At 40.0% G+C, this 26334-nt stretch overlaps 1 protein-coding gene across 4 annotated transcripts in view; it reads left to right on the top strand.

Annotated features, from left to right (window-relative positions):
- Positions 1-26334, top strand: part of osbpl9 (oxysterol binding protein-like 9) — a 218719-nt gene that overhangs the window by 175327 nt on the left and 17058 nt on the right. For all 4 annotated transcript variants that reach the window (XM_080195474.1, XM_080195473.1, XM_080195475.1 and 1 more), the window contains 5 exons: positions 12381-12490; positions 15975-16093; positions 16583-16668; positions 17484-17658; positions 22069-22153. In XM_080195474.1, coding sequence (XP_080051600.1) covers positions 12381-12490; positions 15975-16093; positions 16583-16668; positions 17484-17658; positions 22069-22153 — 575 coding nt within the window. The remainder of the gene's footprint in view (positions 1-12380; positions 12491-15974; positions 16094-16582; positions 16669-17483; positions 17659-22068; positions 22154-26334) is intronic.

The following is a 26334-nucleotide window of genomic DNA, read 5'->3' as shown; positions in this document are numbered from 1 at the left end:
GGATATTCTTGAATGAGAGACCATAATTTTAGGCTAAGGGATGGCAGATTTAAAACCAAAATGAGGAGAAATTGTGAATCTGTGAAATTCTCTATTGCAGAATGCAGTGGACACTGGAACACTAAAAAAAAAGTTGAGGAGATAAATAGGTTTTTAATTTAGTAGCATGATGAGGGCATTTGGGGAGCAGGTAGGACGGTGGAGGTGAGGTTGAGATGAGATCAGTCATGATTGTATTGAATGGAGGAGCAGGCTGAAAGGGCAACTCCTGTTCCTAGATCTTAGGTTATTATAACAACACAACGTTGAATGTTTTTCTCTGGGATTTGGAATTTAAAAAGAAAACAAACGCTGTTTAAGCAGAGGTGTTCAACTTTCTTTATACTTTTATGCAGATGTAGATTGTGTACATTTCTTCGCGAACTTGGTTGGAAAAAAGAAATTGGCATTTTTGATTGATTCACAGTATATTCTAATTCATTTATGGTATATGGGTATCACTGGCTAGGCCAGCATTTATTGTCCATCCCTAGTTGCCCTTGAGAAGGTGATGAGTTTCCTTCTTGAACTGCTGCAATCCCTAATCGCTACACCCTATGCTGTCAGGTAGGGAGCTTGAGGATTTTGACCCAGTGATAGAGAAGGAATGGCGATATCCTTGCAACTCAGGATGGTGAGTGATTTGGAGGGCAACTTCCAGGTGATGTTCCTGGGTATCTGGTACTCTAGTTCTTCTAGATGGTAGTAGTCATAAGTTTTGAAGGTGCTGTCTAAGGAACCTTGATGGTATGTAAAGCTGCCACTATTTTTCAGTTCTAGAGCAATTGAATGTTGGTGGAAGGGGTAGTAATCAATTAAGCTGCTTTGTCCAGGATGGTGTCAAGCCTCTTGTGTTGTTAGAGCTACACTTATCATGCAGAGAGTATTCCATTACATTCTTGATTTGTGCCTTGTAATGGTGGACAGGCTTTGGGAGTTAGGAAGTCAGTTACTTGCCACATGATTCCTAGCCCTTGACCTGCTTTGGTAACCGTAGAATTTATATGGCCAGTCCATTTCAGTTCCTGATCTATGGTAGCCCCCAGGATACTAATAATGGGGGATTAAGCAATGTTGAATGTCGTGGCGATGGTTAGATCCCCCCTTGTTGGAGATGGTCATTGCCTGGTGTTTGTGTGACATGAATGTTAATAGAACTGCTCCCTCTCGGTACCAGGGATCTGGGTTCGATTCCAGGCTTGAGTCACTGTCTGTGTGGAGTCTGCATGTTCTCCTATGCCTTCATGGGTTTCATTTGGGTGTTCCAATTTCCTCCCACAGTTCGAAAGACGCTCGATTGGCCATGCTAAATTCTCCCTCAATATGCCCAAACAAGCGCCAGGAGTGTGGCGACTAGGGGATTTTCACAGTAACTTCATTGCAGTGTTACTGTAAGCCTATTTGTGACACTGATAAATAAACTTGCCACTTGTAAGTCCAAGCCTGGATGTTGAAGCTGATTCTTGGTCTGTGTTCAGCAGGAGGACGGTAGTAACAGGATGATAATGGCAATGCATCATTTATTACCCATTCCTGCTTCCAGTACAGCCACCACTATTTTCTTGCGGGATTTCACTAGAGCACTGTTTCAGGCATGGAACCGAATGCATCATCAAATGGGGAAAAATGGCTCACGCACGCTAATTTTCAGCTGAGGAATTCTGTGCCTGTATCTCGCTCACTTTTGTCTCAGCTGTTACAAAAACATGCCTTAAAAATAGAGAAGAGAAACGTCCATTGGGTGGGGGGGGAGGGGGAAAGGAGGAGAAGAAAGAGGAACAGTGAACAATGTTAAAATGTCTATCATGAATGCCATATGAAATCATTAGACCGCAATGTTTCCCATTTTTCAGTACAGTTCTTGTATCTGTCATTTGTTGTTGATCTAAAGTTGACACTATGCAACTGTTTGTACAATGTTCCCATAGTTCTGATGAAAATGGGAAAGGATTCTTTGCAGCATATTTAACTGTTTATGTTGTTCTATTTTCTGCAAACTTTAAAAATGAAAGAAGTGTTCACTTGGTATTTGAAGGAATCCCTACAGTGCAGGAGAAGGCCGTTTGGCCCATCAAGTCTGCACCAACTCTCCAACAGAGTATCTTACCCAGGCTCGCCCCATCCCCATAACCCCACACATTTACCCTGCTAATCCGCTTAACCTATGCATCTTTTGACACAAAGTGCAATTTAGCATGGCCAATCTAGCTAACACAGACATCTTTGGACCATGGGATGAAACCAGAGCACCCAGAGGAAACCCATGCAGACACTGGGAGAGCGTCTTCCAAGCCCAGAATCAAACCCAGGTCAGCAGTTCAACACAACACAAGAATGCCATTGTGGTAAAAGATTGGATGTTTCAATATTGAATGTGCTCAGTGAATGTCTCAGGAAACCTAATCTGGATTGTAGATAATTACATATAGGGATACACTGGGAAAAGTTAAGTGCCTTGTCTGTTCAAGAACAAAAAATACTGAAATACTTATGAAAGATTTTTTTGGAAATTCTGTACTTGCTGCTGAATATATAGGAAGTGGATAGTCATAAAATCCTGTGTCTCCCCTTCAAGGAAACAAAATTGACAAATATTAGCCAATATCAATCTACAATATTTCCCTCTAATATATAAATTATACCCACTGAAGACATAGGCTGGAACTCTACCACTTCGCCCACCATGGAATTGGTGTGGACGGGAATCCAACAACAGACATCTGACGTCAAGGAGGAATTTCCGGCCTTGCCCAAGTGAGGCTGTAAAATCCTGCCTATTTTTGCACAATTCCTTGCCAAATTTCATTTCCCCTGTCAATCCTTTTGTGTCAATGTCCATGGAGTACAATCAATGTCAGTAGAATATTTTACATGCATTCTCTCACAAGCCAAGTTGTTTCTCTTTCTCTCATACGCGCACACAGACGCAGGCACACAACACCCCCAGACATCCATTATTCTCAGACACACACAACACTTCTCACACACTCACTCACTTAGAGATACTCAGTTTCTGCTAAAAAGGATCGGCTAACTTGTAAAATTGAGAAACATTTTTTCCTTATGGTTGTAATTGAAATATATGGTTTAAAATGATGATGTCCATTATGTCATGAAAGAATTTTTAAGGCTTTTAAGAAAATAGTGGGAAAAGATTTCAGCGTGGCTTATTCTGAATAGTTTGGTAGGATATATAAAGCTGCTGGTTTGTAGTCTCCAATTTAGATTGTTGAGAGTAGTGAAGTGTGACAGATGGCGCTACTTAAATATGATCTTTTAGGCTATTGAGACCTCAGAACAGTTTGATGCTGTTTGAATGGGGAAGTAATGAGTTTTTCATGAAATTTAGGTTACGTAGATTGATGTTAAAAACTCTAAGCATGATTTGTGCTTTAGTGGTGGAATACATTCTGAGTGTGTTGCTTGCAATCATAAATCCAAGTGAAATGAGAATATAACGGTTTAAACTGTTTGAGATTAAGAAAGCAACGAAAGATATGTAGAAGAATCTGTATGGCACCAATGTGAAAAATGAAGAATATGTTCACAACTACACTGACTTAACCTAGGTAGCTCCTGAGCGATAATATCAACCAAGTTTAAGTAAATTTAATTTTCAAGAGTATTTATAATTTTTCTTACCTTCTGCATATAGTATTCTGTTTGTGATGCATAAATTCTGATGGGTCATTAACGTTTTTGAAAGAGGAAAAATAAATCATTTCCATTTAACATACTCTTCCAGGAATGATTTAAGAAAAAATACTTGAATGTTTCTTGTTACTTACTGCTTTCTGAATGTGAAGCAGGATTGCAAAGACTGTATTAGATATACTGACTGGTAAAGGTCTATTCAGTTGTGATATCTAGTGGTCTGTTTCTGGCTAGAAATCAGCATCTATACTAAATTCAAGTTCCAATACAGCTTCAAATAAACCTGACTAATATTATGTTTCTTTTATGCACTGTAATGCTAATATTGCTCCTATTATTTCAGTATGAAAATGTACAATGCTTTGTATTATATAGACCCCTCAGCCCATCTATTGTTGAAATCCAGATTCATGCCTCTGTTGAATCCAGACTCAATTATTTTAATGCTTTCCTACCTGGCACCTATTGTTCACCCTCTATCTTTCATAACTTGCACCAAATCCTATTCACCATGTGCCCCCTAGTCTAGATTGGCTCCATTTCTAATAATCCCCCTCATTTAAAATTCTCATTCTTGTTTTCAAATCCTCTTCCTGCTTCCAAAAGAGAAAATGTTGGAAAATCTCAGCAGATCTGGTAGATTCTGTAAGGAGAGAAAAGAGCTGCCGTTTCGAGTCCAGGTGACCCTTTGTCAAAGCCTCCTGCTCTTCTTGCTTCCTACTTCACTGTTTCTATAATGACTTCAGCCCTGCAGTCCCAGGAAGATGATGCATTTCTCTCAACTGACTGCCTTTGGTTGTGTGGCCCTGAAGCTCTGGAATTCCCCCTCAAAACAGTTCTGCTTTGCTATCTTTCTCCTTTTTAGATGCTTCTGGAAAACCACTGCCAACTGTCCTAGTGGCTTTTTATGTAGTTACATGCCAAACTTTGCCTAGTAATGCTTCTATGAAGAGCCTTAAAAATTATATTGCAGTAAACATACTTGCTGTATTATCATAAAGAAGCTGAAATAATATACTGACATTGAGATCAATTTTTTTTTAGTCGACATTGTTCATCTGCAGTGACAAAGCAAGATCCGTATTTACAACATATTAGAGCAATTTTGGCACAGGTTATAATCAAATGTGGTAAATTTTAATAGTCTGATTTCATAATGCGCACAGATTCCTTAAGATAAATGTTTTTTCAAAGGCAGGTGTCATTATTTCTAGAACATTATGAAGATTCTGATCAGAATTTTCTGGCTGTTCGTGCCTTGCCGTCGCTGCAGAGGAGGACAGCGGGACCTTGGCATGTTTGTCCATAGATCTCTAAAGGCAGGTTAATAGGTTGGTGAAAAAGGCACAATTGCCTTTATCAATCGGGGTATAGATTACAAAAGTAGGGAAGTCATGATGGAGTTGTATAGAATGTTGGTGAGGCCATAGCTGGAGTACTGTGTGCAGTTCTGGTAGCCACATGATAGGAAAGATGTGAACGCACTGGAGGGGGTGCAGAGGAAATTTACCAGAATGCTGCCTGGATGGAACATTTGAATTATGAAGAGAGATTGGATAGGCTTGTGTTGTTTTCGTTGGAGCAGAGAAGACTGAGGGATGACCTGATGGGCATGGACAGGGTGGATAGGAAGCAGCTGGTACCCTTTGTTGAAGGGACATAGATTAAAAGTGAGGGGTGGGAGGTTTATGGGGGATTTGAGGAAAAACATTTTTACTCAGAGGGTGGTGATGATCTGGAATGTGCTGCCTGGGAGGGTGGTGGAGGCAGGATGCCTCACATCCTTTAAAAAGTACCTGAATGAGTCCTTGGCACACTATGACATTCAAGGCTATGGGCCAAGTGCTGACAAGTGGAATTAGGTGGGCAGGTCAAGGCATTTCATGCATCGCTGCAGACTCGATGGGTCGAAGGGCCTCTGCTGCACTGTGATATTCAGTGACAGAGAATTTGGCACTCAGCCGAATTTCTGTTCACAGCAGGGGACCAGAGAATCCCGCCATGTGAATAGCTGGAAACTTCCAGCCTCCATTTCTTGTTCAAGCAACTTTACCAAGCGAATGGAAATATCTAAAATATGGATCAAATGATGATGAAACTGCATATACTGACTACACATGTATGGAAACAAAAGTTTTAAAAATGGCACTGTACATTTTCTTTGTAAACCTTTCTTCAAGTTCACACGGAAAACATATGTACCGAGTATGTTACTTACAAGGGTATATGCATATTTTAAATTACAGTTCTAGTTGCAGAAATTTATGTATAAAATCTGTGATTAGTATTTTAACTGTGATCATCGTTTATGTACAATCAGCTACAGTAACTAACACAATAATGATCTCATTGTGCCGATCACTGTTTATTAGCTAAAGGTTTAAAGTATAAAGTTAAATATTTGGACTCAACCTAAACTCACTCGGGTTTTGAAAAATCATTTCAGTCACCTTGGTTTGTATAATAAAATTTGTGTACTTCTCATTTCACCTGAGCTGTGCTAGGACCAATGTTCTAGTGAGTCATATAACTCGGGCGGTAAAGACAACTTTAAACAAAATAGTAGGAGCCAGGGATCAAGTGAAGGAAGATGTGATAAATTAAAGCAAGTGAACAAGACAAGGGATCAAGGTAATGCTAATCTGTATAGTAGGAAGGACCAGAGGATACAAATTTACAAGCATATAATCAGAGCACGACAGGAAAAGGGTCAGTGGATACAAACTTACCAGCATATGAGGCTAGCAATTGCAAAAATAGTAAGAAGATAGAACTAAAGGTTTTATATCTGAACATGTGCAGCATTTGCAACAAAATGGATGAGTAGTCAGCTCAAATAGAAAATAATCTGTATGATCTAGTAGGCATTACAGAAACATGGTTGCAAGATAACAAAGGCTGAGTTTTGAATATTCAAGGCTTCATGACAGTTCGAAAGGACAGGAAGCTAGGAATTGGAGGTGGGTTAGCCCTGATAATTAAGGGCCGTATGACGGTTAGCACTGCTGCCTCATAGTGCCTGGAATTTGGATTCAATTCCAGTCTTAGGTGACTGTATGGAGTTTGCACGTTCTCTCTGGGTTTCCCTGGATGCTCTGGTTTCCTCCCACTGAGGTCACATACCAACCGACTTGAAAACAGCTTCTTCCTTGCTGCCTTCAGACTTTTGAAGGATCTACCTCACATTAAGCTGATCTTTTCTACACCCTAGCTATGACTGTAACACTACATACTGCACACTCTCATTTCCTTCATTCTGCACTCTTCATTTCTCTATGAATGGTATGCTTTGTCTGTATATCACGCAAAAAATACTTTTCATGTATTCTAATACATGTGACAATAAATCAAAATCGATCCAAAGATGTGCAGATTAGGTGGATTGGCCATGTTAAATTGCATGTTAGTGACCCCAGATGTGTATATTAGGCCAATATAGCAGGGATATGGTGGGCAGTGGGCCTGGGTAAGATGCTCTGTTGGAGAATTGGTGCAGACTTGCTGGGCTGAATGAAGTCCTCCTGCACCATAGGGATTCTGTGACATTAGAGCTTATTTTATAAAGATCAAGATGCAGAGTCAGTTTGAGTAAAGAAAAGAAATAGCAACAGTAAGCACTCACTTGTGAGAGTAGTTTATAGGTTCCTAACATTAATTGCCTTGTAGAACAGGGTGTATAGGAAGAAACTTTAAAACAATAATCAAAGACCATTTTAATCTATATAGACTAGATGAATCAGATTGTTTTAGATAGCCTGGAAGATTTGTTCATAGTGTGATTTTGGGTTCAAGCAGCAAGTTCTAGAGCCAACAAGAGAGCAGGTTATTCTAGACCTGGCAAAGTGCACTGCCCCTTGGTAGCAGTGATCATAACATGATTGGATTTCACATTCTGTTTGAACGAGAAAAGTGAGTCTAAAACCAATCTTTTAAACTTAACTAATGGCAATCATAAGGAAATGAGAACAGAGCTGAATAAAGTGAATTGAGAAATCAGGTTAAGGGACAGTTCTATAATGATGTTGTGGTAAACATTTGAGGAGAGAGTTCATAACCCTCTGCAAAGCTATATTCCAAAGAGAAACCTTAGGGGTTGGATGCACCATCCATGTCTACCTAAGGAAGTTAAGATAATGTAATTTTGAAAGAGAAAGTGTACAATCCTGTAAAGATCAGTGGTAGGCCAGAATATTAGACAGAATATTAAAAAAAAAGCAAGACCAAAAAAAAAGGGAGGAATAATGTGTGTGAGAAAGCTAGAAATACAAAAACAGATGATTAAGAGTTTCTACAGATATTTAAAAAAAGAGAGTCACTAAAGTGAGAATTGGTCCTGTCGAGTGTGTCTGGGGAATTAAAATTGGAAAATAAGGAAATGGCAGAAGCATTAAACAGATATTTTGTGTCCGTCTTCACTGTAAAAGACACACACAATAGGATAAAATAATTGTAAAAGAGGAAGTGAAAGGGAAGGAGGAACTTGAAACAATTAGAATCAACAGAGAAAAGGTACTGAGAAAATTATTCAGACTCGAGACTGACAAGTCCTGATAAATTTCATCCCAGAATCTTAAAAGAAGTGGCTGCTGAGACGGTAGATTCTAGAAGGGTTCCATAAGATTGGAAATTAGTACATACATAAGAACATAAGAAATAGGAGCAGAAGTAGGCCATCTAGCCCTTCGAGCCTGCCCCGCCATTCAATAAGATCGTGGCTGATCTGTCGTGGCTCAGTTCCACATTCCCGCCCTCTCCTCGTAACCCTTAATCCCCTCTCTTATCAAAAACCCATCAACCCGCGTCTTAAAAATATTTAGCGAGGTAGCCTCCACCATTTCAACGGGCAGAGAATTCCAGAGATTCACCACCCTTTGAGTGAAGAAGTTCCTCCTCAACTCCGTTCTAAACCGCCCCCCCCCCCCCCCCCCCCCCCCCCCCCCTTTATCTTGAGGCTGTGCCCCCTAGTCCTACTATCCTTTGAGCGGGAAGAGTCTCTCCACCTCTATCCTATCCATCCCATTCATAGTAAATGCAATTCTATTCAAGAAATGAAGGAGACAAAAAGCAGGAAACTGCAGGCCGGCTAGTCTAGCATCTGTCATAGGAAAAGTGCTGGAACCTAATAGAGGTTATAGAGGGACACTTAGAAAGCTTGAAGGTGACCAGGCAGATTCAACATGGTTTTGTGATAGGGAAATCATGTTTGACTAATTTATTGAAGTTCTTTGAGGAAGTAATAAGCTCAATGTAGATAAAGAGGAACCTGTAATATAGTGTACTTAGATTTCCAAAGAACTTTTGATAAGGTGCTACATCAAAGGTTACTACACAAAATAAGAACTTATGGTGTAGCCATGTAATTAGCATGAATAGAGGATTGCTTAAGAAACCAAGAGTAGGCATAAATGGGTAATTAACGAGTTGATAAGATGTAATGAGTAGAATGCCACAGGTGCTGGTGCCTCAATTATTTTACAATCTATGTTAATGACTTGGATGATGGAACCAAATAAATGGTTGCTGTATTTGCTAATGTCAAACGTAGGGAGGAGAAAAGGCTGTGAAGAGAAAATGAGGAATCTGTAAAGACAATAGATAAATCAAGTGAGGGCAGAAATTTGGTATGTGGAGTACAATGAGGGAAAATGTGATCTTGTCCATTTTAGCATGAAGAATATAAAAGCACAATATTATTTAATGGAGAGAGATTGCAGAACTTCAGAGGGATCAGGTTGTCCTGGTATATAAATCGTAAAATGTTAGTATGCAGGCACAGTGAGTGATTTAAGAAGGCAAATGGAATGTTGTCATTTATTGCAAGAGGAATAGGAAGTTTTGCTACAGCCGTACAGGGCATTGCTGAGACCTCCTCTGGAGTTGATGGTTTTGGTTTCCTTATTTAAGAAAAGACATCATTGCATTACAAGCAGTTGAGGGAAGATTCACTTGACTTTCATGGTAGAAAGGAGTCACCTTGTGAGGAAAGGTTGAGAGTGCATCCATTGGATTTGGAAGGATGAGATGATCTTACTGAAACTTACTGATCCTGACAGGACTTAACAGTATGTGCATTGAAGGGATATTTTTCCCTTTTGTGGCAGAGACTATAACTGTATTATTTGTGAGTTAGAATTATACTGTTAACTGGTTTAAATATGCTTCTTCATTATTGTCTTGTATGGCGTGAGACATCAATTCAGTGATGGTTTGATGAAAAGGACCATGGATACAGTCAGTACATTTGGCTGGGCAGCTGAAATTTGCCTTTCTACATTGCCAAAGTGGCCATTATTTAGATGTTAGTCATGCAGTGATTATTGACTGGCTACTCGACCATGAAGAAAGCGTTAGCGTTGCAACTTAACTGGTTTCTTTCATCACTCCATCTCCGTACATTCATATTTTTAATAGGGTTTGCTGGAGTAGTTGCGTGTGAATCTTTTCCTCGCCTGTATCTCTGGGCAGGGTCAATTGTCGCTATGATTGGCTAACCTGGTGTGGACTTTGGATCAAACCTGAGCATTTCCTACTTGCTATGGTTGAGTCTCGCAGGAGAGCATTTGCATGATTTTGTTTTTTTTTAAGAACCCCTGAGTGCTAAAGAATATTGCAGAACAATTATTAGGATCATAGAATGGTTAGAGCACAGGAGACCATTCAACCTGTTGTGTCCATAGCAGGTCTCTGGAGGAGCTCACTCCCCTTTTTTCTCTTCAGATAATTATCCAATTCCCTTATGAAAGTCACAATTGAATCTGCCTCCACCACACTTTTTTAGGGCTGGTAGTTTTAATACTATGGTATAAGAGTAGTTATGAGGTTATAGACATTGTAGTTTTAGAAGAAATGCTAAAGCACTGGTTTCTTAGCAATGAAATATCTGTGTCAAGTTCCTGGAATTCTTCAGCCCTTGCTGGAGATAACAAAGGCACAGTACAATCAATTGTCCATTGTTTACAGAAGGGTGTTATCTAGACCATGTAGTTCCTTCAGGCACAGGCCTTCACGAAGCCTTTTCTGTTCTCAACTGGGGGTCAGTGAGATAGTCTAAAGGGACCATCAAAAATAACAAATGAAAGTTGAGCAACAAATGCAATTTTATACCCATAAATTGGTTATTCCTACCTTGAAGAAATACCTTTGTTTGAGTAAGTTTGTCTATCTAAATTGGGACAACTACACTCAGCAGGTAATTCACCGCTGTAAAGTATTTTGAGATGTCTAGCTAAAAAGTGCTGAGTGCTATTTTTAAATGATATTTTAAACACAGGTTCAATTGAACAATCAGCCATGATGAAGGGAGATGAAGGTACTGTTGTCAGTCATCTGGCAGGACCTCCTAGACATTCCTCTGCCTTATTACAGTCATAGAGGTTTATACCATGGAAACAGGCCCTTTGGCCCAACTTGTCCATGCTTCCCTTTTTTTTTAAAACTCCAAGGCTAATTCCAATTGCCTGCATTTGGCCCATATCCCTCTATACCCATCATACCCATGTAACAATCTAAATGCTTTTTAAAATGGTGGACTAGTTACTTTAATTAGTGTTTGCGTACAATTGCAGTTTTCTGAAGAAGTGGGTAATAACAAAACCACATATAATATGTGTTCAATTATACAACTCATTTTTATATAGAAAATGTATTTGTGTGTAAGGAGAACTGTGTCCTGTGATGCAGAATAGTTGGGGACCACTGCTTTAGAAAGCAATCATCAGACTTTAAATTTGCATTAAATGCTCAGAAATGCACTTTGAGCATTGTTACTTTTCTTTACATCATGAGAATTGTTTTTACTTTTCTAAAGGTTTAAAAGTTTGAAAATTAGACTTTTTGTCATTGTCATTGTTTAGTTGTTTTAAGCTTTGATAAATATTGTTCTCTTCAAAATATGGAGAAATTACCTGTTGCATTTCTGCCTCTCCTCCAAATACTCCAAAAAATGAGAAAATTATGCCAAAGAACTTAATGTAGATCTATTGTATACACTGGATATTGGTAAACTTCTTAAAAAAAAAATTATTGTATAACTTCTTGCAGAGGTGTTTTAAGCTGTAATAACCTGATAATTCAATTGCACAAAACGTTTTGTTTATTCATTCGTGGGACAAGGGGTGTCACTGGCTGGCCAGCATTTATTGTCCATTCCTGTGGCTCTGGAGTCACATGTAGGCCAGGCCAGTAAGGACAGTGGATTTCCTTCCCTAAAGGACATTAGTGAACCAGATGGGTTTTTCCAACAATTGATAATGGTTTATGGTCTTCAGTAGATTCTTAATTCCAAATATTTTTTATTGAATTCAAATTCCACCATCTGCTTGGCAAGATTGGAACGCGGGTCCCCAGAACATTAGCTAGGTTTCTGGATTAGAAGTCTAGCAATAATACCACTAAGCCATTGCCTCACCATATCTTTGTAGTACAGTTTTCCCTTTTATATGATGTATTCAGCATTATTTAGTGCTTGCTATGTCTTTTTTATTGTTAGTGCAGCTGAGGAAATTAACTGTGAAACTCGTAAGTTGTGCTCACAATAGTTCTTAATGGGTTGAAAGATTGTCTGAAACTATATGAATGTTGTTGAATGTTAGAAATAAGTGCATTGGTTACCACTTGCTATAGGAAAGCTTTAAAGGTGCATCAAATAAACTTTATATTTTCTTAATGGCATTATAAATATTTTGTAGCTCGACATCTCCAGTAGTGATCTCACACAGCAGCACAGGTGGCAGTCTGAAGCGACCAGACACGACAGAATCGTTGAATTCGTCCATGTCTAATGGAACAAATGACGCAGGTGTGTTTTTACTAAACTGTCTCCTTCTCTTAAATTGAGAAGAATTAAAGACGTTAAGTTGGTCACCTAATGTTAATAGTCCCATTGCCAAACCATATTCATTACTAAAGATACAAATTATAATATTTTGACAGGAAATGCAATTTTCAGTATGTTCATATCAAAACTTTCTGATAGAGATTAGTTATAGTAACCTCTTGTCTACGATATTGAATGAACAGATTACATCTGTTTAGTAGGCTGAGTTTTTTTCTGAAGATCAAAAATTACAAATTTTTGGAGATGATCAAACTAATTTGCATATTTTCTGAGTATTTGAATGAGAGGGGCAATGAAGCTGAAAGGATATGTTTAAATAACAATGTGCCAGACTTTCTTGAGGGTACCTCTGCAAACATAATTAATTCCAGAACTTTTTGATCTTTTATTGTCTTTTCTTATGCTACTTGCTTTGCAGCTTTTGTGCAAGTGCATGTGCCTGAATACCATTAAACTTTTTTCTTGAATTATATGAACTATGTGCATTTATTTATCTACCATGTTCCCCATAACTGGTCAGTAAATGCAAATTTTTATATACAAGAGGGCAACCGTTTGGAGAGATTTCAGAAACTCACTTTAGAGTCTCTGGTAGGAGGCTGCAACTGCACTCTGACCACTGATGTAGTAAAATTGATTGCGAAATGCTGAAATAGCAATTTGTAGTGGTAACTGTTAACAGAAAAGCATGATTAAAATTCATGACAAAAAGAAGAAATAAACTTTGGGGGGAGGCAGTGAAGATTCTATGCGGTATTTTTAACAGCGACTCTGTGTGGAATATTACAACATATGCAAAACTTGCAATGTTTCAAAGTGCATAATATTCTTTTGCCACATATCAACGTTCCAGGCATCTCCATTTATCCAGTTTAACCAGAATCCCATCTCAAAGACACATGTCATGGCTCATACACCGGACATAAAACTTTCAATTATATGCATTAGTAAGTGGATTCCAAAATCAGACCAGTCACCTCAATCTTCAGATTTTTGTCTCAGTATTAAAGTTCACAACTGTAAACTAGACAAATGAGTCATTAACATACTGATATTGTTGCTTCTGACTGTTTACATTGTGCATGATAGTGAACATGGTTCTTGGACACGAGGAGTGCTAATGAAGTAAAACTAATTAATTGAACAAATTACAATTGAATTAACCATTTAATATTAAGAATTCTGTTATGAATGATCTGCTATGGTGATCTTAGAGGTCTATAAAATAATGAGGGGCACAGATCAGCTAAATAGTCAGTATATTTTCCCAAAGGTAGGGGAGTCTAAAACTAGAGGGCATCGGTTTAAGGTGAGAAGGGAGAGATACAAAGGTGTCCAGAAGGGCAATTTTTTTCACACAGGGTGGTGAGTGTCTGGAACAAGCTGCCAGAGGTGGTAGTAGAGGTGAGTACAATTTTGTCTTTTAAAAAGCATTTAGATAGTTACGTGGGTACGATGGATATAGAGAGATATGGGCCAAATGCGGGCAATTGGGATTAGTTTAGGGGCTTAAAAAAAAAAGGGGGCAGCATGAATGAGTTGGGCTGAAGGGCCTATTTCCCTGCTGTAAACCTCCTGACTCGATGAATGATCCATCAAACGAATGCATTGGAAGTGACAATGACATACCCAGTCATGTTGACACTGCAAAGTCTTCCTCACTTCTGAGGGCTTGTGCAAAACCTGGGAGAGCTGCCCCGCAGACTAATCAAACAATACTGATATAGTCACATCATGGAAATGTACTGTACAATGTTCCAGACATAACCATCTATGGGTATGTCCTGCCCCACTGGCAGAACAGATCCAGCAGATGTGGCAACAATATGTACAGTTGAGACACTCGTCCTAGGAGTCCTCAACATTACTTCGCAGCACAAAGGACTCGGGTTTGATTCTGGGACTGTCTGTGTGGAGTTTGCACATTCTCCCCATGTCTGCATGGGTTTCCTGAGCGTTCCAATTTCGTCCCATAGTCCAAAGAATCATAGAATTAAACAGTGCAGAAGAAGGCCATTTGGCTCATCAAGTCAGCACCGACCACAGTACCATCCAGGCCCTATCCCCGTAACCCCAAGCATTTATCCTAGCTAGTCCCCCTGACATTAAGGGACAGTTTAGCATGGCCAATCCACCTAACCCACACGTCTTTGGACCGTGGGAGGAAACCAAAGGAAACTCATGCAAACATGGGGAGGATGTGTAAACTCCACGCAGACAGTGGCCCCAGCCAGGCATCAAACAGGGGTCCCTGGCACTGTGAGGCAGCTGTACTAAACACTGTGCTACTATGCCACAAAGATGTACAACATAGCTGGATTGGCCGTGCTAAATTGCCCCTTAGTCTCCACAGATGTATACTTTATGTGGATTAGCCAAGGTAAATACGAGGGTTATGTGTGGGGGTGGTCCTGGGTAAGATGGTCTTTTGGAGAATTGGTGCAGACCCGATGGGTTGAATGGCTCCCTTCTGCACTTCAGGTATTCTGTTGTTTTGTGGCCTAAGCTGCTTGATTGGGCCTGCAGCAGGTGGTAGGAGAACTAGCAAGAGGAAAAGCCACACTTGATCTCATCCTCACCAATCTACCAGCCACAGATACACCTGTCCCATGACAGTTGGTAAGAGTGACCACTGCACAGTCCTTGTGCGGTGAAACCTGTCTTATTAAAGATGGCCTCCATCGTGTTCAGTGGTAGTGCCACTGTGCAACATGGGATAGATTTCAAATACATCTAAGAAGTGAAAACAGAACATCCATGAGGTGCCGTGGGCCATCAGCAGCAGCATAATTACAATTTGTAACCTCATGGCCCAACGTATCCTCCCAACTCTACCAGTACCGTCAAGTTGGGGGATTGACCCAGGTCAGTGAGGAGAGGAGCTTGTGGCAGCACTACATCCATCTAAGGTGTCAACTCATGAAGCTACAACACACGATTACTTGGATGCTGAACAATGTGCAATATTCAGAGCTAAGCGACCTCACAATCATTGGATCACATCTAAGTTCTGCAGTTGTACCACATCTCGTTGGTCGACAGTTAGACAATAACAGGAAGAGGAGGCTGCACAAATAATCCCAACTCCATGATAGCGGAGCCCAGCACATCAGTGCAGTCATCCTCAGCCAGTAGTACTGAGTGGTCCATCTTGGCCACCTCCTGCGGCATTAAAGAGCCTGAGCAAAACTGGAGTCAATGAAAATTGGAAAGGAAGAAAAATCTAATGTTTACCACAATTATTTCAAGTCATGTTGGACGTGAAACATTAACTCTGTTTCATTTTCTACAGATGCTGCAGTGTTTTCTGGCACTTCCTGTTTTTATTTAAAGATTACTACTGCTGGTTTAATTTGTAAAAACAAATTTTGAAAAGTGTTGTTGGAGATTTTGAAATACTCTAATCCCCTTTTTAAATGTAGTTTTTAATTGTTTTTGCTTTCAGAACTGTTTGATACGCATGACGAGAGGGATGATGAAGGTGAAGGAGAATCTGTGGAAGAGCACAAAAGTGTCATTATGCATCTACTGTCTCAAGTCCGATTAGGCATGGACCTGACAAAGGTGAGTGCAGTGCACCATTTGTTTTTGAGTGCAAGTTGCAGAATTACCACTCTGAATGAGAATAGAAATTCAAAAAAATCTCCCAGTATTCTCATTTGGTATAGTCTGATTGGGGAAAAATAATCCAAATTGTAATATTCCGTCCACATATGTACAGTAGTCACTGATTCACAAATTATCAAATTGAAGGACAAATTATCACATTCAGTTTTTTTAAGTCAATTTCTACAAACCTACTCAATTTCTGGACTTTTTTAACTAACTAAAAACCAAAATATGAGTAATCCAACCAATAGAACTATACCTATTGTATTTTAGGGGCATAATTTAAGATTTTTTTCCATTTCCTTTCTTTGAAAAATATGCATCTTTCTTTTTTCTGTCATTGGTTTACAATTTTGATCTCTTGTGCAAAGCCACCTATTTTATTTTTAATTTTAGAAGTATTTTAATACTTTTAAAATATATATAATGCTGATACTGTTGCAGGTGGTTCTTCCCACATTCATCTTGGAAAGGCGATCTTTGTTGGAAATGTATGCAGATTTCTTTGCACATCCAGATTTGTTTGTGAGGTAAGTATACTCTTATCATGTCAGACTGGTTTCTGCAATGATGTGGATAGTCTATAATTGTTTTGAAACTAAATAATTGGGACTAGTGTGTCCAGGTTTTATTTTAACGAAGTTCTCTTCAGCATGATTTCGATTATAATTTGTCACAATACTTCAATCCACATATTGCGTTATGAAACTGTTTCCCTCCTTGTGGAATTTTACAGTGATTAAGAAGAAGTTGGACTTCACTTGACTCGGTAATCAGTTTTGACATGTGACTCCCAATACCCTCTGTCTGGAGAAAAATGCAAATCTGCAAATTTAAATATTTGACTTCTTCCTCCAAAGTGGTGGTACAGACCTTTTGTAGGTTGACTGGGGATAAAATATTTACTGTAGGAGGGGAAAATAAATTCACAGCCCAATTCATTGTTTGTGAATCTTACAAAGAAAAATTGTCAGAAGGCCAAGAACAGGTCTTTTGTCTATTTACTCACTCTGAGGATAATACATGGCGTCAATTACCTAAAGAAGGAGTTTTCTCAAGGTGTTCTCAGCACAGCTATTGAATGATTGTTTTACTATCCCATGAAACAAAATAAGAATTTTGTTTGTGTATTGCTGAAAAAGACGTTTTGTTGAAGCTTTTTGTCTTGCACTCGTCAGGACAATTGCAAGAGTATCCATGCTGGAAACAATGTTTTTAAAATTAAAACTCCTGACATTGGTATTCCTGTGATTGTCCCGATGAGTGCAAGATGAAAAGCTTTGACAAAATGTCTTTTCTCAGCAAAATAGTTCTGTACTACAAAATCATTTATTTTTTTGTCAAGTATTGTAGATCAAAGTGACCCAAAAGATCGAATGGCACAGGTTGTCAAATGGTACCTTTCAGCTTTCCATGCTGGTCGCAAGGGATCTGTAGCCAAGAAACCATACAATCCCATTTTAGGAGAGATCTTCAAATGTCATTGGAATTTCCCTGAGAATGAAATGGAAGAAAATGCAGTAAGTTACTTTTTCTAATAATCATTGCAATAAAATTTATTTTAGTTTAATTTCTAGGTTTTGTTCTGCCTGTTGGTCGCTTGTATCCACATTCAATGCTGTTTCATCCATGGATAGAAGATACAATTAATACAGAAAAAGATACTGTTTCTGTCTTGCCAGCTGAGGGGAACGATTACTTTTATGCATAAAAATTGTTAGACAAAAGAATACCACCAAGTTCCTTTCAGTTTACCTCTCTGAAGGCTACACTTCATTCCTTTCATCCTTCTCATTCCCTGTCTCTCATTCTTTCTCCCCATCTCATTTCCTGCCCTTTTTTTTTGCTATTACCTTTCCTTTTTTTTTGATTTTTTTTTAAAGCTCCTCCATCACTTTCTCACTAACCTTATGTCACAGATTTATCAATAGTGGTTCTTTATGTCACGTGCTCTTTTTGTGCCAGGAATCATTGTTGGTTTCCATTTTGCTGATTTAGATTTGTGGATCATTAGGATCTCTTCATGGAGAGGAGTGATGTGTTCAAGAGGGATGAGTTGCATCTGAACTGGAAGGGGACTAATCCTGGCGGGGAGATTTGCTGGAGCCACTCGGGAGGGTTTAAACTAGTTTGGCGGGGGGGTGGGACCCAAAGCAATAGGGAGACCAAAGAGAATGTTGAGGACAGCACAGAAGTTAAAGCGACCACATTAGATAGCAACACCATGTCAGTAATTTTAGTACTAGATAGGTCAGGCAAGAGCAGGGCAGAGAGCAAGGGAAGTCTAGGTTAAACTGCATTTATTTCACTGCAAGAGGCCTGACAGGCAATGCAGATGAACTCAGGGCATGGATGGATACATGGGGCCGGGATATCGTAGCTATTACTAAAACGTGGCTAAGGGAGGGACAGGACTGGCAGCTCAATGTTCCAGGGTACAGATGCTATAAGAAGGATAGAACAGGAGGTAAGAGAGGAGGGGGAGTATTGAGCAGGGATATTTCTGAAGGTTTGCTCACTAAGTCCATATGGGTAGAACTGAGAAATAAGGGGGAGACCACTTTGATACGATTGTACTATTAGCCCTTAAATAGTCAGTGGGAAATGGAGGAGCAAATATGTAAAATTACAGAGAGCCCCAAGAAAAAAGGGGTGGCAATATTAGGGGACTTTAACTTTCCCAACATTGACTGGGACAACCGTAGTATTAGGGACTTGGATGGAGAAAAATGTGTTGAATGTATTCGGGAGGAATTTCACATTCAGTATGTAGATGGCCCGACTACAGAGGGGGCAAACCTCCTCCTGGGAAATAAGGAAGGATAGGTGATAGAAGTGTTAGTGAGGGATCACTTTAGGACCAGTGACCATAATTCCATTAGTTTTGAGATAGCTATGGAGAATGACAGGTCTGGCCCAGAAGTTAAAATTCTAAATCGGGGAAGGACAATTTTGATGGTATTAGACAGGAATTTCAACAGTTGATTGGGGGAGTCTGTTGACAGGGAAAGGGATGTCTGGTAAGTGGGAGGCTTTCAAAAATGTGTTAACCAGGGTTCAGAATAAGCACATTCCTCTTAGAGTGAAGGGCAAGGCTGGTAGAAGTAGAGAACCTTGGATGGCTGGGTTATTGACCCCCTGGTCAAGAAGGAGGCACATGACATGCATAGGCAGCTGTGATCAAGTGAATCCCTGGAGAATATAGAAGATGTAAGAGTAGAATTGAGAGAAATCAGGAGGACAAAAAGCAGACCCAAGATTATTTTGGCAAATAAGGCAAAGGAGAATCCAAAGAGCTTCTACAAATACATAAAAGACAAAAGAGTAACTAGGGAGAGAGTAGGACTTCTTGAGGATCAACGAGGCCGTCTATGTTAGAGCCACAGGTGATGGGTGAGATCCCGAATTAATATTTATCATCAGCATTTACTGTTGGGAAAGTCTTGGATGCTAGGGAACTTGGGGAAATAAATAGTGATGTTTTGAGCAGTGTACATATTATGGAGAAAGAGGTCCTGGATGTCCTAAAGCCAATCAAGGTAGATATATCCCCAGGACCTGAAAGTGTATCCTGGGAGTTTGAGGAAATTTCTGGTCCACTAGTGGAGATATTTGAATCATCAATAGCCACATATAAGGTGCCTGAATATTGGAGGGTGGCAAATGTTGTGCCTTTGTTTCAGAAGGGTGCAGGGAAAAGCCTGGGAACTACAGGCTGGTGAGCCAAATGTTGTAGAGGGCAAGTTGTTGGGAGATATTCTGAGACAGGATCTACAGGCATTTAGAGAGGCAAGGACTGATCAGTCAGTGTGGCTTTGAGAGTGGAAAATCATCTCTCACGAATTTGATTTTTTTGAAGGGGTAACCAAGAAGGTAGACGAGGGCAGTGCAGTTGATGTTGTGTGTATGCACTTTAGAAAGGCCATTGACAAGGCACTGCATGTTAGGTTGGTGCATAAGTTTAAATCTCATGGGATTTATCAAACTGAAGACCTGTGACCAGGGGTGTGCTTGGATCGGTGCTGGGTCCACTGTTATTTATTCTTTATATTAATGATTTGGATGAGAATTTAGGAGGCATAGTTAGTAAGTTTCAAATGCCACCAAGATTGGTGGCATAGTGGACAGTGAGGACGGTTATCTGGGATTCCAACAGGATCTTGATCAATTGGGCCAGTGGACTGAAGAATGGCAGATGGAGTTTAATTTAGATAAATGCAAATTGGTGCATTTTGGTAGATCAAACCAGGGCAGGGCTTACTCAGTTAATGGTAGGATGTTGGGGAGAGTTACAGGACAAAGACATCTATGGGTACAGGTTCATAGTTCCTTGAAATTGGAGTCACAAGTGGACAGGGTGGTGAAGGCATTTGGCATCCTTGGTTTAGTTGGTCAGAACATTGAATGCAGGAGTTGGGACGTCTTGTTGAAGTTGTACAAGACATTGGTAAGGCCACACTTGGAATACCATGTGCAGTCCTGGTCACCCTATTATAGAGAGGATATTATTGAAGAATGCAGAAAAGTTTTACTAGGATGCTACCAGGACTTAATGGCTTGAGTTATAAAGAGGGGCTGGATAGACTGGGACTTTGTTCTCCTGGAACATAGGCTTGGGGGTAGTTCCATAGGGATTTATAAAATAATGAGGTGCATAGATGAGGTAGCCAACATCTGTCCCCAAAGGTAGGGGAGTGTAAAATTCAAGGCCGTATGTTTAAGGTGAGAGATACAAAAGTGTCCAGTGGGGCAATTTTTTCAGAGGGCGATGTGTCTGGAACGAGCTGCTAGAGGCAGTAGTAGAGGTGGATATAAATGGGCCAAACATGAGCAATTGGGACTGTCTAAATGGTAAAAACTGGGTGGCATGGACAAGCTGGGCTGAAGGGCCTGTTCCATGCTGTAAACCTCTGATTCTATATATCATGAAATGCACATAATTCAGGCATCTTATTTTTTGAAGAATGTCTAATTTTTCACAGAGCTTGCATATATATGGCAGGTAGCCTTTGTGCTCTGCTTAAAGGCAAATTCTTGACTCATTGTCACCTTGATTCTTCACCTTGATCTGTTTTTCTGGCAGTAGTAGTTTGCCAGTGCATCCCAATGTCCAGGACAGGGTAAGGAGACAGGTCCCAAGTCTACCTAAGCTAGAACAGGAATTGAACCCACATTGTTGATGTCAACCTGAACCATATGCTAGGTATCAAATCAACTGAACCATGGACCCCCCCTTGCATACCTTTTAATGTAGAAAAACGCTCCTAGGTTCTCGAGCATCTCACACAGCAGTTGCTGGTATAAAACCATGAGCAAAGGTGCTCTACTTCAGTGGCCTCAACTTACTAAGGTAAATGGAATAAGGTTTGCAGATATCACTTGGTCAGCCATCACACAGTCAAACCTTTGAAAATGCCTCCAACTAGGCTCTGCAAAGCTACCAGCAATAGAACAGAGAAGACAAAAATGAAAGAGTGATTCTAAGGGAAGGAATCGCCCCTTTTCTCCATTTTGAAAGCTAATAAATTGTAGTAGATTATCCTTCAGTTTAAATGTAGTTGATTTCAGCAGAACTTTATAATCTGCTGGTCTGATCTATGCAACCGACCTTGAATGATATTTTATCGGCAAACTTGTCCATATTGAAACTAGGTCCACAACCATGGAAAAAGCGAAGTAGTGTCAGATTTTATGATAACAAGAGGCTGTGTTTTCACTTCAAGCTACCAAACTTCTTGCATTCAAAGTAAATGCAACATTCACCTAAGGTTCACCATCTGGACAATGTACAAATAATTGCTGAATCTGTTGCCAGTGTTAAAATGTTCAGATATTTGTTATTGTGTTATATAAATACCAGTAATTTCACAGAGCTTACTGCGTATTTAAATAAATTTTTTATATCTTGCATGTTCCCTCTTTTACCACAGGAACCTGTTGCTGAAGGTCCCGTTCCCGAGGCTAGCCAGAACAGCGTAACGTTTGTAGCAGAGCAAGTGTCGCATCACCCGCCAAGCAAGTTTATTTCAATAATCCTTTTTAAGTACATTCAACTGTAAAATAATATTCCTTTTTAATTTTTGGCCAGCTATGTTACACATTATTTCCTGGGCAGGTGATTTGCTTCCATATTCTGTAAATACTGCTGTGAAATCACTTATTAAAGCCACATAGGAGCACATCATCTGATCATTTTTTTCCCCCCTTTCACACTGACTCCACACTCCCCTTCTCCCAGCTACCAGCTCTTTCTGCCATTTAGAACTGGAATAAGGATGTCAAGGCCTTGGCAAGTCTACAGAAGAAATTTGCTTAAATGGTACCAGGGATGAGGGACTTCAGTTATGTGGATGGACAGAGAAAGTGGGATTGTTCTTAAAGCAGAGAAGGTTATGGGAATTAAAAGCTATGTTCAGAATTTTGAGTGGCTCTGACAAGAGTAAATAGGTAGAAATTATTTCCACTGGCAGGAAGGTTAGTAATCAGAATACAGAGTTCAGGTAATTTGCAAAAACACTGTTGAGGAGATGAGAATATTTTTTGAACAAATGTTATGACCCGGAATGCATTGCATGATTAGGTTGTGGAAACTAATTCAGTAATCATTTCCAAAAACAAATTGGATAAATACTTGAAGGGAAAATAATTGAAGGGCTATGTCAAAAAGGTGAAGGACTAATTGGATAGCTCTTTCAAAGAGCTAGCACAGCCACAATGGGTCAAATGGCATTCCTCAGGGTATATAATTCAATGATCTCTGTACTGTATAGCCAGAATTCCCCAGTGTTTTCCAACTGATCCAACCCTGACCCTGGTGAAATTCCCAGTTTCACATTTTTGAGTTTGGTGGCCTTCCAGTGATACCTGTGCCCGCGCTTTGTGTTTTAACATCGAGGGGCGCGTGCTCTGGGGGGACCTCTACAGCAGCTTAATAAATCCGGCTGTCTGGGAGCCTTGTAAAGTTTTGTTGCGCCTAGTGCAGAAACCCGTTCTGCTCCTAATTCATTAAAATTCATTCAATCACTGATCTTTCTTTGGATATTTAAATTATTGTTGCCACTACTTTTTCTAATAGCACCAGTGTCTATTGAATGCAAATCTAAATTGACATCCAGCTTTGTTTAGATGATCATGGGATGAAATGTGACACTATTCTGTTATTGATGCTTCATTTGAATATGCCCAGCCATATTTGGAAAAATGTCACTGGCAATTATTTCCACCAGAAGGTCAGTGCCATAAAGAGATAGGATTCCAGGGAATTGCGTGACCCATCACATGTTATTTTTGATTTATTTTTGTCACACGTGTTGATATACTGTGAAAAGTGTTGTTAACGTGCTACACAGACAAAGCACACCATAAATAGGGAACGAAAGGAGAGAATGCAGAATGTAGTGTTACATTCTGTCATATTCTGGATATTAATTGTCCCACTGGTAAGATGCAGCATGGGTTCATGAAGGGCAGGTCATGTTTGATTAATTTGGTGGAATTCTTTGACAACATTACATGTGCAGTGGGCAATGGGGAACCTGTGGGTGTGGTGTATCTGGATTTCCAGAAGGCATTTTGACGAGGTGCTGCATCAAAGACTGCTACATAAGATAAAGGTGCACAGCGTTACAGGTAATGTATTAGCATGGATAGAGATTGAAAGCAAAGAGTGGGGGTAAATGGGTGTTTTTCTAGTTGGCGATCAGTGACTAGTGACTTGCCAACTTTAAGGGTGTTCAAATGGTCAGTGGATAGGCATATGGATAACATTGGAATAGTTTAGGTTAGAGGGTCATTAGATTGGTTCCACTGGTCGGCACAGCATCGAGGGCCGAAGGGCCTGTACTGCGCTGGTATGTTCTAGTGGTGTGCCTCAAGGATCAGTGTTGGGACCGCAATTATTTACTATGTACATAGTTGATTTGGATTTGGGGATCTAGTGTAGTGTGTCAAAATTGGCAGATGACACTAAGATGGGTGGAAGAGCAAAGTGTGCAGAGGATGCTGAAAGTCTGCAAAGGGATACAGATAATCTAAGTGAGTGGGCGAGGGTCTGGCAGATGGAGTACAATGTTGGTAAATGTGAGTTCATCCATTTTGGTATGAATAACAGCAAAATGGACTATTATTTAAATGGTAAAAAAATTGCAGCATGCTGCTGTGCAGAGGGACCTGAATGTCCTTGTGCAGGAATCTCAAGGAGTTGGTTTGCAGGTGCAGCAGGTAATTAAGAAGGTAAATGGAATTTTGACCTTCATTGCTAGAAGGATGGAATTTAAAAACAGCAAGATTATGTTGCAGCTGTACAAGGTGCTGGTGAGGGCACACCTGGTGTACTGTGTACAGTTTTGGCCTTTTTACTTGAGGAAGGATATACGGCACTGGAGGGGGTGCAGAGGAGATTCACAAGGTTGATTCTGGAGTTGAGAGGATTGGCTTATGAGGAGAGACTATAGACTGGGGCTATACTCATTGGCATTCAGAAGAATGGGGGGAGATCTTATAGAAACATATAAGATTATGAAGGGAATAGATAAGATAGAAGCAGGGAAGTTGTTTCCACTGGTGGGTGAAATTAGAACTAGGGGGCATAGCCTCAAAATAAGAGGAAGCAGATTTAGGACTGAGTTGAGGAGGAACTTCTTCACACAAAGGGCTGTGAATCTGTGGAATTCCCTGTCCAGTGAAGCAGTTGAGGCTACCTCATTGAATGCTTTTAAAGCAAGGGTGGATAAATTTTTGAACAGTAAAGGAATTAAGGGTTATGCTGAGCGGGTGAATAAGTGGAGCTAAATCCACAAAAAGATCAGCCATGATCTTACTGAATGGCAGAGCAAACTCAAGGGGCCAGATGGCCTACTCCTGCTCCTACTTCTTGTGTTCTTATAGCTAGGGTGTAGAGAAAGATCAGCTTAATGCTAGGAAGGTCCATTCCAAAGTCTGGCAGCAGGAGAGAAGCTATTTCTTGAGTCGGTTGGTACATGATCTTGGATTTTTGTATCTTTTCCCAACAGAAGAAGGTGGAGGAGAGGATGTCCACGGTGCTTGGGGTTCTTGATTATGCTGGCTGTTTTTCCAAGAGTCATTGGATGGGAGGTTGGTTTGGGTGAAGGATTGGGCTGCATTCACCACCTTTTGTAGTTTATTGCAGTCTTGGACAGAACAGGAGCCATACCAAGCTGTGATGTATCCATTAAGAATGCTTTCTATGGTACATCTGTAAAGGTTGGTGAGAGTCGTAACAGACATGCCAAATTTCCTTAGTCTGCTGAGAAAGTAGAGGCATTGATGGGCTTTCTTTACTATAGCATCAATGTGGAGGATCAGGACAGATTGGTGATCTGGGCTGCTAAAAACTTGAAGCTCTTGACCATTTTTACTTCATCTCCATTGATGTGAATAGGGCCATGTTCTCCACTACGCTTCCTGAAGTCAATGCCCATCTCCTTCATTTTGTTGACGTTGAGGGAGAGATTATAGTTGTCGCATCAGTTCACCAGATTCTGTATTTCTTTCCTGTACTGTGTCTAGTTGTTGTTTGAGATACGACCCACTACAGTGGTGTCATCAACAAAATCGAGTTGGAGGAATTTGGTCACACAGTCATAGATGTATAAGGATTATAGTAAGGGATTGAGGACACAGCCTTGTGGGCATTGGTGTTGAGAATCATCATGGAAGAGGTTGCGGTCTATCCATACTGATTGTGGTCTGTTGGTTAAGAAGTTCAGGATCTAGTTGCACATGGAGGAGCCAAGCCCAGGTCATGGAGTTTGAAGGTGAGTTTCATGGGAATAATGGTTCTCCCACCTACCCCATCCCTTTACAGAGCTCATGTTTTCTTACAAGTTTGCAACTGACAATTTTCACATTCACAATGCATGAAAATAAGGGCATTTAGTTGCTTGTTATGAGCATTGCTGGAAAGAAGGGAGACAGGTTGTCAAAACTTTGTCTTGCACATACCAGCACAAATGCAGGAATATCAAATTTCATAAGGATTTTGCTTGTTCCGTCTTGCATCCATCTGTGCTGGTGAGTGCAAGACAAAAAGGTTGACTGCGTAAGTCTCTTCTCACCAAAAGCGTATTTATCCACAGCTCAGTAAAGGCAGAAGCAAAGATTTAGCAGTGTTCACCTAATTATTTATCCCTAGAAGAGATGATTGTAGATATAAGATACTTTCAGTTGTATTCAGT

This window comes from Carcharhinus amblyrhynchos, chromosome 9 (assembly GCF_965287045.1).
Source record: "Carcharhinus amblyrhynchos chromosome 9, sCarAmb.v2.hapA, whole genome shotgun sequence".
NCBI classification, from domain to species: domain Eukaryota; kingdom Metazoa; phylum Chordata; class Chondrichthyes; order Carcharhiniformes; family Carcharhinidae; genus Carcharhinus; species Carcharhinus amblyrhynchos.
Note: the sequence above shows the minus strand (reverse complement) of the source record. Positions and strands in the feature narration are given on the sequence as shown.